General features: G+C 35.1%; 1 protein-coding gene across 1 annotated transcript in view; it reads right to left on the bottom strand.

Annotated features, from left to right (window-relative positions):
• Positions 1-18,905, bottom strand: part of AHR (aryl hydrocarbon receptor) — a 47,259-nt gene that overhangs the window by 19,051 nt on the left and 9,303 nt on the right. Inside the window, exons 2-3 of the mRNA XM_023639324.2 lie at positions 16,329-16,516; positions 1,115-1,218 (exon numbers count right to left, since the gene is read on the bottom strand). Of these exons, the coding sequence (XP_023495092.1) occupies positions 1,115-1,218; positions 16,329-16,516 (292 nt within the window). The remainder of the gene's footprint in view (positions 1-1,114; positions 1,219-16,328; positions 16,517-18,905) is intronic.

The raw sequence follows: 18,905 nt of genomic DNA, 5'->3' as shown, positions 1-18,905 counted from the left end.
CTGAGAAAAATAAAAACCACTGGCCCATAATTTAAACCAGTTAACTGAGTGTCAAAAATTCCATATTTGTCTATTTTCACTTGAAATAAAGAATTTATTTACTACTTTACTACATATCCCAAGATGTGTGTTTAGTCACATTAAGTGGCAATTATTAGAATGTTTTACTATGACCTGAATATGAAGTCTTTATGTTTCAGTTAATATATAAAGATCCTCAGCCGAGGGCAGGAGAAGGACTCATGCTTGAATATATTTAATTTGTTTAACATAATGGAAGCAAAAGTTAATTTTCACTATCAGGAATTGGAACACAGTTACAAAATTATAATAAAAAATGTTATAAATTGTTAGGTTACACTTAAGCATTTATTGAATGGACTAATGGAGTTACTAAAACTTGTGGCTACTTTTTGACAAATGGTTCTAAGAACTAAGTTCTTCACTCAGTTAACTGGGTGGAATTGAAAATTATAACATAATAGCAACAGCACATATCTTCATTGCATCCTTCTTCAACAAAATAAGTACCCGAGAATTTTAACTGAGAATCAAGCATCATATTAGTTCTAAGAGAAAGAAATAGAGTAAAAGAAGATTTACAATATTTTTAGACAAGTCTACTACAAACCCTCCAAGTTCTAAAGCATAAAAATAGGGCTTACAATTGCTGAGAAAATCTGCAGCATGTTGATAAGTCACACATGGCAGCTAAAGGACAATGCAGTTACGAGAACACGTTGAAAAAAATAAAATTCAGGTTAAGACTTTCAAACTATTAAATAAATATAATTAACTACTTTAATAGAGCTATATTACTGAAAAAGTAAATATAAATCCAATGTCTTAAATGAAAACTTTTAAAATAATCTAGGAGTTTTTGCTATTTAAAGAAATACAACAGAGAAACTGATAACTAGACTTTTAACTAATCTACTTCATAAAATTCCATTTTTTGGTGTACCAGCATTAACACCACCATTGCAGTTCAGATGAAAGTGGCATGAAACATTGGGTAAGTTCTAAATAAACTGGAAATAATTAAAAGACTGATTAATTAATTTCCCATTTACAATTCCCCTTATTATATGAAATTATATTTACTAAAACTTACCTGTAATAAGAATTCTCCTTCTTGCAAGTTCAGGCCTTCTCTGAATTTTGTTCTACAGTTATCCTGGACTCCATTTCTGTCAGCTGGGGAGGATTTTAATGCAACTATGGAAAAAAGGGGAAACAATGATACAGTAGGTAGTTTTTAATAAGGAATTTCAAAGGGCTATAATGGAAAACCTCTATACACCAAACAAACAGACAATTTGAAATACTGGTGTCTACTGGTACTATAATGACTAAGTAGATAATCTTTTGTCAATGAGTGGTTTCCCAAGTCAGCTGGCAGATTCTTAAAAATAATTTTTGATGAATTCACTATATGATTTTTGGCACATAACTTACAAGTTTCAAAGAATTGCATGGCGCTGCTATAAACACTCCTCCCATTCCTATCTACTTATGTAAGAGAATAAGCTTCCTCAGAACTTAACCTATGAAAAAGTTGCGGGTTTTTTTTTTTCTTTTGGTGAGGAAGATTCACTCTGAGCTAACATCCATGCCAATCTTCCTCTACTTTGTATGTAGGCTGTCTCCACAGCATGACTGAAGAGTGGAGTATGTCCACACCGGGATCTGAACCTGAGAACCCAGGCCACTGAAAGGGAGCATGCAGAACTTTAACCACTCAGCCATGGGGCCAGCCCCTAAAAATGATTTTAATATCTATACATTATTTATCTAAACATCAGTGAACTAGTGGTGATGAGGAGAAAGAATCAACCGTATGCCTTACTAAGAGATGTATTTCCTTTCAGTTTAGAATCCTTTGTCTAGTTTTAGGGTAAAAAACTATTAGTGTTGTTATTAGGTTCATGTAAAATTTATAAATCAACTCATGGAGAATTAATATCTTTATGCTGTTGAATCACTGTTCAAGAACATGTGTTTTTCCATTTGCTCAAGTCTGTATTTTTTGTGTCGCTACAGTGTTTTAAAGGTGTGCACTGAAATGATTTGCACATTCATTTTTGTGTTTGTTCTCAGGTATTACATCTTGCAAAGTGACTTCTCTTTCATTATTACCTTCTAACTGCTTGTGGATTACATATACGAAGGAAAGTCCGGCTGCACGGTGGGATGCTTCCTACTGGATGGAGGCAGCATGCTGTAATGCTCTCTCTCTTCTCCTCCCCTGCCTTCCTATCTCCCTCCCTCATCACGTGTGTGTGGGGGTGTGGGTGTATATCTGTAGTCTGAGAGGCAACATAGCTGAAAAGAAATAATAATAGCTACCATTTACTTACTTAGAATTTTTCCAAGCACTCTCAAAGATTATCTCACTTAAAAGCACGTGATTACTGGCATCTCACAGCACTGAGTTCAAATCTCAGCTCTGCCATTTAGTAAACGTGTGAGCTCTTTGAGCTTGTCTCCTAACACATGAAGTGGTAACTGAAAAAACCACCAACCAACAAAAAGCCATCCTGCAGGGTTGTTGAGAAGAATCCTGAGAACATATGTGAAGTTCCTGGCATACAGCAGCTCAGGAGTAGTTCACTAAATGGTAGCTTTAATTAGTAGCACTCTTTCCCAGAGCTCATGGTCTGCCTTGTTACAAAGTATAACCTTTGAGATAGAATTACACTATCTTCCATTTTTCTGATCTCTTTTTAACCCCTGATATTTAAAAGAAACCATTAAATGAAAGTGACTTTGAGATTCCTTTTAAGATTTATTTCATTCGATTTTTGTGTGAGAAAGATCATCCGGCTCAGTGAAAAACTGGAGATTTACTAAAATCCAGATTTTCTCTCGGTTTGAGCAAAGCGTCACATATACAACATTTTCATGTTAGAAGTATATTTTCTGGTAAATCGTCAGTGCATGTGTCACACTGGAATCTTACTGCCAAGTTCTTGCCTTTGCAGAACTTAAACATGCCTCTTTGAAAGAAGAGGCTCAAAACTCAGCCTCTGAATAGAATAATTTCAAAAGGCCAGAGAACAGATTTCCCTAGGCCATAAAATAATCTGAGGTAAATTAATTGACCTAACAGTTAATCAAGACCAAAGGAAATGCTTAATCTTTTCTTGTTGAAAGGTAGAAGAGAGAAAGAGCTTTTCTCCCTTTCTATTCTGTACATTTCGTTGGTGCTGCTTGCTTTCTAATGGCCAAGCTTGTCTGAATGCATTAAAACCTCACAATGTCAGGGTTAACTACACTTTGCTACTTTTCCTAAGCTCCAGTATAAGGCACAATTTAAGAGTTATACCAAATATCAATAAGATTTGCTTTTAAAAAGAAAACAACAAAATCAAAGCCCTTAAGATTATGAAAGTAAAGTAATCCTAAAAGTGTATAAATATTAAGTGTCAAATTTAAAATGTCTACATTATCTTATTAGGAATCTTTTAAAATTAATTTTTCATCAATGGGATTGATGTCAGTTCCAACTAGAGTTACTGGACCCCTGAGAAGCTGAATAAGAAATGAAAGAGACCATTCATCTCAGAGTAACTCACAATTTTTTCTGGTCTTGTACTGGGGATATGAGCCAATGTAATTAGACATTAGACAGACTCTGCCTTTAAGTTGGGAATATAAGCTGTGGAAATGAAGAACTGGAAAAGAATGTCAAAAATATTAAGTACCAGAATGGGATTTAATTAAAATATTACAGGAACTTGAAAGGGAGCAAAAATAAAAAGAACAAACGCTTTCTAAACAACAACACTTAGAATTCTAAATGTGGGAAGGACATATTTAACAACACAACTCCTGCTCAAGTAGTAAAGTAACAATGCGTTTTCGGGAAGGATCACCGGAGAATTCTACCAAAAGTAAACATATTTCTGTTGCTCTCATGTTTAAGGTTAACAATCAGCAAAAGACTTATGTGAATATTGTGCAAAGATGAGTCTAGGAAGGATGCACTCCTTTCCCATTCTCATCTAAAAAGAATACTAATGTGCCTTTTTAGAAAACTTATTTTATGTCCTGGCCTCTTGATCCAAACTATGTAATTTTTGCCCTTCCACCAAGTTTGTCCTCTATTTCTTGATCTCACACAGACCCCCTCTCCCTTTGTAAAATTGCTAGAAGATGTTAATTACTACTACTCACTTTCACATATACATTTCTTGCCTTGATTAGAAAGCAATAGAAGAGTAAGAAGATAACGTAGGGTACTGTCATCAGTGCTACTTCCTACCATCTGAGTGGTCTTAATTTCCTTAGCAATAACATGTGATACGTACTGAGCACACACTGTATGGCAAGCAGCTTCCATGTATTATATCTTATTTAATCTTCTTAACAGTCCTAGGAGACTGCCATGATTGTCCTTTCAATATATTAGGAAACTAAGACTTACGGAGGTTAACAAACTTTCCCAAGGTCACAGAGCTTTGTGTGGTAGGTAGCCCAAGGTATGCAGCTTTGTGTGATAAAAACCCTGGCAGCCTGACCCTAAGTGTGTGAGCAACTACCAACCACCTACCAGAGAGCTCCCCCTAGGCTAACCACCTGTGACCTTCAGTTTCCTCATCTTTAAATGAGGACCATGATACCTCTGGACACAAATTCTAGTGAGGGCTAAAATAACATGCAGAGTATCTGCATAACGCTTCGCATCTATAACTGACAGTCAACAAGACAGACAATGGGCTCTATGCTGAGTTCACACACCTCCAACCCATTACAGAAAGCTGACAGTAAAAGTGCACACCAGGGATGATTAAGCATTTTCTCATCTCTCAACAGGGAGCATTAGTGAGTATCTAACAGCACTGCTATGACAACTATACAACCTAGATTTGGAAAGACTTCAAAATTGTAAATTCTTATGAAAATTATATGCATAATCAGATATACAGGACACTTTGAACATTACACTACTGGAATTAAAGACATAGCAGTTCATAGAAACAAAATGTGACATCTGAAAATAAGTCACGAGCCAATTCTGCTACTTGGGAAGCATTTTGCTGTACTGAACAGACATTTGTTAAAATCTTCCCCATCTGCAGGATCACCACACCTTCCAAAGTCTAAGCAAGTGACTTTGAGCTGTCAGTGGAATATTAAAATAAACCATCAAAATATTTCAACTATTTCCTCACTGAGAGATCACTGAAGCAATTATACAAGGAATAATTTAATCTAATTGATGATGGAATTTAGAGTACAAACCTATCACAGCATTATCAAATTGTCACATTACCTACTGATTCAAGTCTTATTACCACATGCATTTAACCATATCCATGTTTCCTAATAGGGCGACTTCCTTCCTAATACACCTAAGCTCAGACTTCCACCTCCCCACAAGCCAGATATTTCCTCTCCAAAAAACACGCTCTGAATTGTTCAAGGGAGAAATTCATGAGCAAGAAATACTGGCATGCGGTAAACTATATTTTGTGTTTTGTTACTATAGTTTGTACTTAAATAAAAAGATGGCATGATAAATGTCTTGCCAGGGAAAAGCATAAATCTTTTAAATCTCTAATTGTTGATATTAATTCAATTTATTTTATAATAATATTTATTATCCTTTTTGTTACTTCTGGCAGGAAAAGTTAAATTCCATTCCCACATTGATATAAGCATAAGAGAGAAAAGCTATCACTTATAAAATTCAACCAACTCCATAAACTTTTATAAACTAGAAAGGGTTAAGTAATGCAGCATTTCTTAAATATAATGAAAATATCTCCAGTTTGGTTTAGTCTGGTATGCATGAGTATTTACAAAAAATTTCCAAATAAGATAGTAATTGTACCTAAAGAGAGTTTCTTCTACATACTTCAGGGTAAAAGGTAGATATTTCACTTCAGTACAAGGTTTTCTTTTTGTAAATGAAGTGTTCTTTTGAGGGAAAGACGGAAGAAACAGAAATTAAGAAAACTATGTTATATTCTAAGTTTCTAAGAGACAAAGATGAGGCCTACACAGTTCAGTTCCCTCAGAGGATATTGACAGATTATTATTTTTTGCCTAGAAAAGTCTAATTACCAAGGCAGACTAAAAGTAAATTCATTTTTTTAAAATGCAAGTGTTAGTTTATATCTTTATGAACGAATGTACTTTGTATAACTAGGGGTTACTGTCTTTTTAGCAAATCTAAAAAACATCATTCTAAAGCTGAAAAAGTATTTAAAAGTTAGACCTATTCCTACTGTCAACTTTGTGGAAACTGACTTCCAAAGATGTCACTTAACATCTTTCCAGTTTTACATTTAGTTATACGCAATTCTACTGTAACTATTATGTTAGATCTCTTCTGAATGAATGGAACCAACGAGAGCAGTTAATTTACCTTTGCAGTGGAATGAGCTGCATTTAGCTTTCCACATATACAAGAGGGGAACTCAACCTGCATTCTAAGCAGTAGAATTCAATCAATTAGAGCAGTGATTCTTAAACTTTCATAGACATTAAAATCACCTGGAAGGCTATTCAAAACAGTGCTGGACCCCACCATCTAAAATTTCTGATTCAGCAGGTCCAGGAGGGGGCCCCACAGTTTGCATTGCTAACAAGTTCCCAAGTGATGCTGAGGACCGGTGCCACATTTTCAGAACTAGTGACTTACGGAATCAGGATTTAGGAAATAACTTACAAATGTTCTGGATCTCATTCCCTCATATTTTCTAAAACTACCATTTCTCTGCTTAAAGAGTGCACTTATTAAAAGGAATGTCTTCAGGAAATAACTCTAATCCCAATTTTATAAAAATGAAAACAGAGGCATATGATCTAAGACTGAAACACAGGACAATAAAGAAAAATTCTCTCTATATACAAATACAGCAAGTAGCACACTGTCCAGTTTATATCCTCACCAAAGCAAGCTACGTCACTTTCCCCTGAACCATGTGTCTAGATTTGAGTGTGCCACTTCTGAAAAAGAAAACAATATGGGGAAATAAATTATTACATACTACACCAAAAGGCTAAAAAGAGTTTATTAGCAAATTTCCATCTCTAAATTGAAATACAAAATTAATTCTACAAAGGGATTCTCAAATGATATTAAGACCAGGTCCCTAAAGAGACCTACGCATATTCAAAAACAACAAAGTTCTCCATTAAAACAAAATATCAGTATTCTGCAAGAAACAATGACAATCTATATAATTCTAATTATAAAATTTACTTCACAAATCTTATTTTTAGGATAAATCCACTACAGATTTAAAACACCAGGCAGACAAGCCTTCGTATCATCCATGCTGAGAAGATGAAGACTGTGGAACAGCGAGGTTAAAGGTCTTATTTAAAGCCACAAGATTAGTTAACTGAACTGCCTCCATGTCTCCTGCCTGCTGGGGCTTTCATTACATGACACGCTCTCCCTCCCACACTAAGATCAAGAGAGGGAATGCTGCTTCCATAACACAAGGACGAGAAACTTGAAACTAGACCTTATCAAGAATCCAGTTGACACAGAATATTCTGTAAAACTGACCTTAAAAGGTACCCCCACATCATGTGGGCAAATTTAAGGCTGAAGAAAGAAGAATTCAATACAGGCAATTTTAGGTTCATGAAGTTGATCCCATGTGATTGCTTGTCTCCCTTCTCAGCCTCCCGCTGCTGACACCTGAATGGCTTTATGCTAGACAACCAAGGACCAGAAATTACCTCATCTTAGTATTTTTCTGTATGGACTGTAATTTCAGTTTAGTTTACACTTTCACATGCAATTTTCTCTTTGATCCTCTAATTTAACAACTTGAAACCACAAAAGAAGGCACCTTTAAGCCAACTTATTATTACGGAGGCACAGGTTCATATTCCACACACATACAGGCTGGCTTTCCTCCACCTCCACCCATCCTTAAAACACCTCATCTTTGGTATTTTCTCTCTTCTTCCACATGCTCTCCCACGGAGTAGTTTACTCACTTTCACGGTTTAAAATATTATTCCAACTACATTATAATGACTCCAAAATCTACATCTCCAGCTATGAACAAATAAATGAATTTGAGCTACTGATTAAAAATGGTTGATCAAAAAGTCAAAAGGCCGTAAGAACGAGATTTAAAATAACACATAAATATGATCACTAAATAAAAATGACTAGCAGTAATGTAATTATGTTTCATTACAGACCTTAAAGTGATTAATTTTATATCTTAATATAGTTTCTAAAACACTATAAGAAGAAGATGTTGTATATTTCCATTAACCAGATCACAAAGCCTCACAAAAAAATCAAATAATTCAACTACATACATTTAAAATCTGTATTTGGGAAAAAAAAAATAAACTGCTAAAAGTTAGCTGGCTTTAGTGTAGTCACGTGTCGCTTAACAGTGGGGAGATGTTCTGAGAAATGCATTGTTTGGTAATTTCATTGTTGTTCGAACATCATAGAGTGTACTTACACAAACCTAGATGGTACAGCCTGCTACATCCCTAGGCTATATGGTACTAATCTTACGGGGCCACCGTTGTATATATATGCGGTCCATCTTTGACTGAAATATTATGTGGCGCATGATTCTATTAAGCCAGTGGTAATCTTCCTTAGAAAAAGAAATATAAAGGCATAAACTTATGACCAACTGGACCTATTCATGGCCAAGAAATTAAAGATCCCAGAGTCATATAACACTAGGTAATGATCAAAGAGAAAATCCATTAATGCAGTAAATTTAAAAGAAAATGGGGCCAGCCCTGTGGCTCAGTGGTTAAGTTCGCATGCTCTGCTTCGGCAGTCCAGGGTTTCACTGGTTCGAATCCTGGGTGTGGACATGGCACCGCTCATTAGGCCAGGCTGAGGCAGCGTCCCAGATACCAGAACTAGAAGGACCCACAACTAAAATATACAACCATGTACTGGGGAGATTTGGGGAGAAAAAGTAGGGGGGACAAAAAGATTGGCAACAGTTGTTAGCCCGGGTGCCAATCTTTGAACAAGATAAAAAAGAAAAGAAAACAGGAAAGAAGCAAATCACATAACAAAGGATGTAATGAGTTTAGGTTCAGTTTGAACCTCTGATATGTATTTGTCACTCTTTTACAATACTTGTCAAAGCAAACAAAAACACTCAGAGATGAATGTGTCCTATGTAAAATATCACAGAGTATTAGATTTATTCACAGAATCTAATGGATCTTATACTCTAAGTTAGACTATCTGAGGACAAGAGAGATTAAATTTCTGATCCAAAGAGATCATATTATTAAATAGTAAGAGCCAAGATTTGAGTATCACTTCAACCTGACTCAGTAAGAATATTCTACTATCCTTTTTATTCATCCATGTTTCAATTTGTATGGATTTGATTACATAAAGACCATAAATTAAAATTGAAAAGAATCACTAAATTTTATAGTTTTAGTTATGGAAAGTATCATGAATGTTTAGAGTTTCATGTCTTAGAATGAGAATTCTGGGAAAAAAATACACAGCTAAATTACAGTCCAAGATGGATAACACCACGGGTAAATGAAACTCAACACTACGTATTTGGTGATTTCAAACATGCTGATCTTTCAGGCAAACAAACCTACTTTGGATATTTCTAGAATAAAGAAATCACATTTGCTGCAATCCTGTGATAGCAAAAATTTTAAAAATTACTTGGCATAATTTAAAAATTATAGCAAAGCAGATGTAATTAATATACAAATTCCATGAATGAAAAAAGCACATATATATACAAACCCATTACACTTTATAAAACAACCCTTAGAGAGCTTTTTATTTAATTCATTTTTACTGCTTGTTCAAGCTCATTTTTGGCGTATATATTTGTCTTTCAAGATAATGTTTTTGTTACACAGATACAAAAACAGGATTGAAATTCAGAGAAACACAAGCTGAAGATGAATAAACACAATAGCTCTCTTTCGAAAACCTAATGAACTGGAAATGAACTGTTAAAAGTATCTACACAAGGAAGACTAAGAAAAGAGCACACACAATTTTTAATTTAAAATAAAGTCAACAAATATCCATGGTAAACAACGATGTATAATAAATATTAGATCACCACATAATGTAAGTTAACTGTTATCCTCTCCTCTCATAGTGTTTTCAGGCTTCGTGAATTTAAAATATTCCAATATGTAAATACTACTACATGCTTTATAAAATGGTGATTATTTTAAGCATGTATAATGACAAGACTCAGATTTTCTCCTCTATCACCTAGTTTTTAAAATAACCAGAAATAACCTATGACAGCTGCAAATGCAGGACTTTGGAATTAGAAATTCAGATCTCCAAACTCACTTCTGTCAGGCGTAACGTAACCTAGACAAAATCATCTTTTTCTTGTTTCTAAGTTTTCCTTTCCACAAATTAAATTTATACATCTCAATTATAAAAACATTATAAAGAATAAAAAAAAAAGAATGATTCAGATATAAGAGGATGTAAAAGATTTCAGTTAATGATTATATTTTAATGCTGCAATATGTACTATGAACATTTTATTGAATTAACACATACTACATGCCACTGACCCCTACTATCGTCTCATAGAAAGAAAACTTTTTGACCTTTTATACCTCATTAGAGATTTATATCTCCACAGACTACATGAATTAGTCCTTCTCGAATTTTTAATTTTGGGGATTGCTGTCAAAAAGTAGAATAATTTAAACATAATACTTACATGATGATGAGCATTTTAAAAACTGATAACGAAATCTAATTCGTTTTTTAATATGCTGAAATTGCTCTTACTAAGAATAAAACATTACCATACTGACTCAGATTGGTCAACAAGTCCACTGTCCACTGTTTGATCCTGGCATCAACTCACACAATATAAGAGGAAACAATCTTTTCCCTTAACACCAACCAATTTCAAAGTCTGAGTGGTAACCACTCAAATCCTAGTCTCCCTTAAGAAACTATTATTGATCCTAGTCATTAAGTTACTTAAACTTATTAAATATTTTCCATCTCAGAGGTAATGTGCTATTTGAGTTTAATACTCATTTAGTGGTTAACATTCTACTCCTTTTTTAAATTATAAGAGGACAGTTTAATCTTACATTCTGGGATTTGGTGAAAAAGTTTGAATGAAATGTTAAAGCCTTTAGGCATTCGGTCTGTATCTCAGGGACGACGTGCACATGGCCTTGTCAGGCCACAGCTCCACCTGAGCATTTAGCTGTCCTCAGGCTCCCTTCTAGTTTCTTTTAATCTATCCTGAAAGGCAAAAACTGCCCTTTACACCACGTTTAATTGCCAATATTAGAAAATAGCAATTCTGTATTTTTGTTATTTTCTAAAAACAGAAAAGACTCTACAGAAATACTTCAAAGATACAGATTAGAGAAGTCTTCACAAAACAAAAGCAAGCCGGGAAGAGAAGGTAACACAGAAGAGCAATGTTACGGTGGAAACTGCACTTAAACAGTCTCTACTATCTTCAATAATCTATTATTACTAGTACATTGTTATTAGTCACAAAATATGTCTAAATGTGTTCATTATGCAGAAATGTAAAATAAAGTATCATCTTATTTTGAAATTTTTAATCTATCAAATTCACAAAGGGAGTGATTTTTTTTAACCCAGAGTCCTATTTGTGCATCCCATCTACACTGACAAAAAAATGTACCAAGATCGCCAGACTGCTGAGAAGCACAAAAGGAACATCCCGCAAAGAAGAAGACGACCAGTGGCCCAGGAACAGGATAATAAATGTAAAGCCAAGGGAAAGAGCAAAGAGTATGGCTGAGGAACACAAAGGGCAATACCGAAAGCACCGAGAAAGGGTACTGTCAATAGCAATTGGTTCAAAAAGGATGATACAGGTTTGACATTTGAATCCTTAAATACTTCTACACGTTTCACTGAATGAGTCAGCCAATTAGAGACCATGTGAAAAATTTCTTAATGCTAAAATTCCACAAAACAAATATTTCTTGCATCTGTATATTTACAGATAGAGAATAAAATAATTGAAAGAACCAATAATTGTAACTGGCTATTAACAGAAAGAAATACCAAAATATTAAAACCTTAAACCAAACCCTAGTAACATATTTCAAAACACATAATCTAGAATTTCAACATGAATTTTACATTGTTTTTCAGATATAAGTTAGTGAAATTAAGTTAGTAAATATTTACTGAATGTCTACTATGGGGCAGGCATTATTTATTCTAAGTGTTTAAGGTACAGCATTAAACACACTATTCTCAAGGAGTTTCCATTCTAGTGAGAGAAACAGATAAGATATGGTATGTTTAAGTGCAGCGAAAAAAATAAAGGATTATGGGGGCCTGCCCTGTGGCCTAGTGGTTAAGTTTGGTGTGCTCTGCATCAGCGGCCCAGGTTCGAATACTGGGCACAGAACTACACCACTTGTTGGTGGCTATGCTGTGTTGGTGACCCACATACAAAAACACAGAGGAAGACTGGCACAGATGTTAGTTCAGGGCGAATCTTCCTCAAGCAAAAAGAGGAAGGTTGGCAATAGGTGTTAACTCAGGGAAAATCTTCCTCAGCAAAAAAAAAGATTATGAAAATGAAAATTTTTATAATCATTACTTCGTCTGTAGCATAAACAGAGTACAAAATGAAAAACAATTCTCTGAGTTTTATTGTCTAGAATATTCTACAATTCAACAGTTTTCAAGGATTAAACACTAGAATTAGATTCCTTCGATTATTTCTTTAGTTGAAACCAAAATTAATAACTAACAAATCTTCTAATCTTTTTACTTCTCTTGAAAATGTCCCCTAAATGTTCCATTATAAATATTTAATATGCACATTTTTAAAGGATTGTGCATACTGTATTTGTCAGTTTGAGACACCAGACCTTGAGCTATCAGAGGACAGAAACCTTTTTTCTCCCTCTTTTTCTTTGTGAATTTAGCACCTGCTGTGTTTAGAATAAAGCACAATCTTGAATTACAAAATTTATTATAATTTCAATTTAATAGTGTCAAAGAAACTGCTTCTAACTTTACCATAACTGAAAAATTACTAAGTCTCGCTGAAGTATTTCAAAGTTATATTTTAGAATGTTTTGATTAATTAGAAATGGGTAAATATTAATACTGCACTTGAGTGTTGCTTTTCAGACAGTCATAGCATATAGTCATGGCTCCAAAGTTTAGGAACATCCATCCAAATTGGATTATTTAAACTTGCAATAAATAGATGTATTTTCTTGGAAAAATATCTATTGTTACAGTAAAACTTGAGTTTCCTTTCTAACAAGATTGTATGATTACTCGTTTATATTGTTCTTTCCGCAGGAATTCACACACCCCCTGTTTGCATCCTGTTATTCACTCAGAGCTTCCCTTCACCTCGCTATACTGTTTCCCTAACAGTGTGAGAGTGGTTTGAACTGCACACAAAATCCTACTCACTGTGGGCATGCTCCATGTCTCCTTGTTGGCATTTGCTATTTGTTCAGATCATAAGGATTATCTTGAAAATGTTATTCTCTGTGTCCTCTCAAAATATTACTTTGTCTCCTAGACCCCTGGTGGTCTGGAGAAGACTTTGGGAGCTTTTTTACTGATTATTTCCCTCACCTTCCATCCCTGCTCCTGTACTGAACAACTTAAGAAACTGCTTAGGGTGCGCACTCCACTGAAACCCAAGCAAACACATTTACAGTCGCCCTACAATTTTGTACATTTGGATTTGTCTTTCTGAAGGCAAAGAAAACTTTTTTTTCAAAAGTAATCAGGGCATAATCAAGGCCAGGTTAAATCACTGCCTCAGACTCACCTTGGATGCTTAATGAAAATATAGATTCCCAGGTTCTACACAGAACCTACACAGAATCAGCATAAAAGGGGCATGTCCTAGAATGTGCATTTTAACAAGCTTTCTAGGTTATTCCGACGTACACTGAACTTTAAAATCAGTAATCCAAAGGACCTAAAACTAAAGATAGCATAATTGATGAAGGAATGACACAAATAGGGTAATCAGATCCTACTGTCAAATACACTGAACCAGAATAAAAAACAGACGAACTCTTTAATGAAGAGCTAAGAAAATACTTGCTAACTAGTGAGAACTGCATGATGAGCCCCACTAAACTACGACATTCTTTATCAGGCAGACTTTGGAATTTCCTGTATCTGAGGAATTGAACAGGACACACACGTCTAATCATGAAACACACACACATATATAAATGTATACACTAAATATACATATATTAATGTGTGTGCATATATGCACACATATGTACAGACATACGCACACACTGCCTAGAAAGTAGTAATTAGTACTTAAGTGACACACTGGCTACTCTCTAAGCAGCTTCAGTTCGGCTCCACTACCTCTAAACAGGAGTAACCTATACATTTTTTCTCTTTTTAACACATCTATCTAGCTTGATTGTCCATTATAAATGAGCAGGAAATGAAAAGGCAAAATGACTCCGTCAATACATCTTTACCAGAGTCAAGGAATGCCTCCTTGGCTTCTAGACTGCAAATTCTCTAAGGCCAGAGACCACATCTTACATGTCATGGAACCCCCACTATCATGGCATCAAGCAGTAAGCACAGCATGTGAATAAATGCTGAGGATCAGGACAGCATTCCATGAAGATGGGAGCGGCCTCAAGGTTACAATCTACAACAGGGGCTCGCAAACGTCAACATGCATCCAGCCCCACCACCAGAGTTGATAATTCCGTCAGTCTATGGTGCGCTCCATGATCCGGCATTTCTAACAAGTCCCCAGGTGATCCCTAATGCTGCCTGTCTGGGGACTACATTTGAGAACCACACATCTAGAGAAAAGTCCACAGGGTTTTGTTAGATATAAATGGTTCCTAGAAAAGAGAAGTAATTGACATATGGTCAGGAAAAACAATATAGGGAATCTGGAAATTTCGGGTCTAGCTCCAGCTCTCTCACAAATTGACTATACAGCTGATACAGACACACCACCGAATATCATCACATAACTCATCTTGATGATGATGGGTCTAGAATAGATGAAAAGTGAAAATTCAAAGACTTTTTATATAGAGCAGAGAAAATTTAAGTGTCTACTATGAACCTTTAAACAAAAATCTTCCCTGAAATTATTATCCTCAAATCAGTGGATATTACTCAGATCACAATTGTTAAACAATACAGCTTTTATCCAAAATAAAGAACATAGAGCAATCAAACAAACAAATAAATAAAAAGATGCTCAGACTAAACACGTCAAACCATCTAAATATAAACCTAAAGGGAAAAAACTGTTTCGCAATACTCTAAACACAAATTACAAACTCAAGTATCTGTCAATGCGTCTAGGATAGCAGTATCAGCAGCACCTGAGAGCTTGTCAGAAATGCAAAATCTCGCCATACCTAAACCCCTTTCTTCTTAACAAGATCTCTATGTGATTTGTAGGCACATTAGCACTGATACAGGCCACTGAGATTTTATTATTAATCCTTTACTAGTGTTTGTAAAATAACATGATATATTTAAAAGACTGATCATTTCCTGAAAAAATCTATTTCTGACATATAAACAGATAAACAAGAGACACTGAGGAATTATTTTACATGAGAAGACACAACGAAACATTATTTTCAAATAAAAACTTCCATTTAAAGTACTTTATGACTATGAAATACAGTATGATTAAAAGGTAACAAAGATCACCTAGCTCAAATGCCTGACTTTACAGCTGAGTGAATGAGGTACTACAGAGACGTTCACTGGTTTGGTTAAAGTCAAATAGTTTGTCAGTGGTACAATGGAGACTGAAATCCAATTTTACTGAAATTCTAATGAAATGCTCTTTCCAGTGCAAAAAAGATTTTTAATTACATTTTCCTGGAGTAAATATACAGTTAATATAAAGCTGTAGAAGTATATATAATTTTGAAGGATAAATGAAATGACATCTATAAAAACATATTGATGGAAACCCAGTAAAAAATATCATAGCAGTTAATGTGGTTTATTCTTTCCATAAAAAGAGAGACTTTAAAAAACTGAATTTGAAGAAATGGAACTGGAAACTGACATACTTACTCTGAGCATAACTTCCAAACAGAAGACTTTCAAAGAATGACACCACATACCATTAAAGCGGCAGCAGCTGTTTGATGAATGACTGTGGAAAACTGATTTTTGGAAATATTAAAACTTTGGCTTTGCCACTTAAGTTTTACCACACAGCAATAAAAAAAACTTTTTCACATATGGCTGATTTTTGCAGTTTTCAACACAGAAGCAGAAACAGCCATATTCAACCTAAGTATTTTGTAGGCGATTACGGAAAAATTAAACCCTTCTGTCTTACCATCAAAGAAGCTCTTGGCTCTTAGGTAACTGACACTGAGCCTAAGAACTGAAAGTTTGTCCAGCTTATTAATAACATCTTGTGGAAAAGGCAGAAGGCTGGCCAAACGGTCCAACTCCGTGTTAAGTCGGTCTCTATGCCGCTTAGAAGGATTGGACTTGATTCCTTCAGCTGGGACTGGCTTGACGCTGAAAAACAAAAAAACACCAGGAAATACTTTAAAATATATAAAGCAAAAATTTCTATTGCATTACAACATCTCAAATATTTCTCTAATAAAACAAACATCTAAAATCTACTTGAAGTTTACATAAATCCCTTCAAAATGCTTGGTTTATATCTTAAGAAAAACAAGGGAATGCATAAAATTCTTTAAAATGTTTTATTAAAAGCTTAGGAAGTCATCATGGGAAAATGCAGTGCACGTCGTATAGACTTCATACTTCATTTACTTCATCCATTTGTGGTGTAGTGACTCCCAATTAAAAGTCTACCAGGACTCTTTTTTTCCCCCTCAAACACAGCCATTGTTAGGGGAAGAAAAAAACGAAATCTGCAATAAATTATGTGACAATTATGCTTCCTTTGCTGTCTTCACACAAGAAGCATCTTGGAATCATTTATGTTACAGATAAATAAGAGCGACTCTAAATAAAAAGCTTATCTCCATCATCCCCAGCTTCCTATATTTAACTTTCAACCTGTCAGTGACGACTTCTCAAAGCCCTTCTGGCACCTCCAGATGATCCTCCCACCAGCCAGTGAGGTCCTCCAATATTAAAGAAGAAAAAATTTGACTTTAGTTCTTTACACTTGTTGACTGACTAGAGGTTAACTAGTGATTCCTGGCAAATTTTGCTTTTATGACTAGTCAGTAATTCTACTTGACTATTAGCTTTCACAGTTGTTTGTTTCAGAAAATTCAGTGAAACTCCAACATTTAGCATGACTTTCATCTGGGAGAAAAGATATTTATGGTTAGGAACAGAACTTGAGTTCAGAAGTGAGCAACTGGACTTCGCATAAAGGCAGTAGCCAGGATTTCAGAGCAGAACTTATTATTTAAAGTAAAATTACAGCTCTTCAGACACCCATGCTGAAATATAAATAAAGATATTAAAAAAAAACGAAGTAATTTTTAGATCATGCCTCTGCAACTTTTCTTTTGCCATAAAAATAAAGAATTATCTGGAGTATTCTTATGATGAAGACATTTTTTTCCCCAGTTTTATTGAGAAGACAAAGACATTTTTGACACTGTAAATTACAGTATCTTAACAAGCAGAAATTGGCTTGAGCACGGTGATATTAATTTGACTCTAGCAAAACATTTCTAGATAATTTACGTTTCCAACGTTATATGTGGAAAGGTAATACTTTATGCAAAAAGATGATAAAAAGCAAATATGAAATTTTAGCATGATTTTTACGCTGTCCCTACCAAGTCATTTCTTCAGAAGTTGTCTATTTCTATTTTTTTTATTACAGTTCACGTTATTTCTGCAAAAAGTAGGGGTAATAAATTGGTAAAGTAGCATATATACAAAATAAGTCAGTAGACACTTTCTCCAGACTGTTGGCATACCTGCACACGTAACAGACATTGGTGACTGTTCCTCCAGCTATCTTCCCCTAATCATATTCCATTTACAATCAAATTCAAGTTACTCCTAATGACTACATTTCTACAATTAATCAACTGAATTTCACCTTTTACCTATAATGCAAGGCTCCCTCATTGAATAATTCTCCACTGATTAACCACTTGTTAACACAAATAGTTATTTGCCCCTATCATGTCCTGGGCAGTCCAAGAAAACACTCCTCCTAAATATTCAAAAAGGGTTATGAGAGCTAAGTACAGCGAGCAACTGCTTGAAAAAAGATTTTTAGACAAAAGGTGATATCTGAGATGGGTCCTGAAAGATGAACAGGATTTCAGGAGGAGGCATGACGAAGGAATGGGGAACTGTGGGAAGTCCCCTGTGTGAAGCGTGAGGCACATGTGGCAAGAGACAGGAGAAGGGGGAAGCTGGTTGGGGCCACACTGTCTTAACAAATCTTGAGCACCGGCCAGGTGCCAAGCACAGAACACTTAGCACTGAAGAAAACACACTAAAGGCTCCTGTTCTTAGGAAGCTTATATTCCAGCGGGAGGATACATAAAGAAAGAAAGCAATCAATAAATAAACAAACAGATACCTTTTCAGGCTGGTAAGTGTTAAGAAGAAAAATAAAGCAAGATAAGAAACTAAGGAGTGACGAGGCTGCTGGTTTTGATAGCCTGCAGAGGTCTCTCTGATGTGATGTTTCAGCAGAGACATGAATACGATGCAGGAGTGAGCCATGTGGGTGTCTGATGAAAAAATGTTCAAGCCGGAGGAAACAGCAAGTTTCCTCCCAGAAACAGTGTAAAGTCGGACTTTCGTATCTAAGAGTCATCTTAAGCTTCTAGCTCGGGTTTACATGACCAGTGTTGTGTTTTACTAAGCTGACTCTGGTGATGGAGAGGATGGAACACAGGGCAGACATCAATGATGCCAGCAGTTCTTTCTAAAATATAAATCCATGTCATTC

The sequence above is a fragment of the Equus caballus genome, chromosome 4 (genome assembly GCF_041296265.1).
Source record: "Equus caballus isolate H_3958 breed thoroughbred chromosome 4, TB-T2T, whole genome shotgun sequence".
Taxonomy (NCBI): domain Eukaryota; kingdom Metazoa; phylum Chordata; class Mammalia; order Perissodactyla; family Equidae; genus Equus; species Equus caballus.
This window is presented reverse-complemented; position numbering and strand designations above follow the sequence as displayed.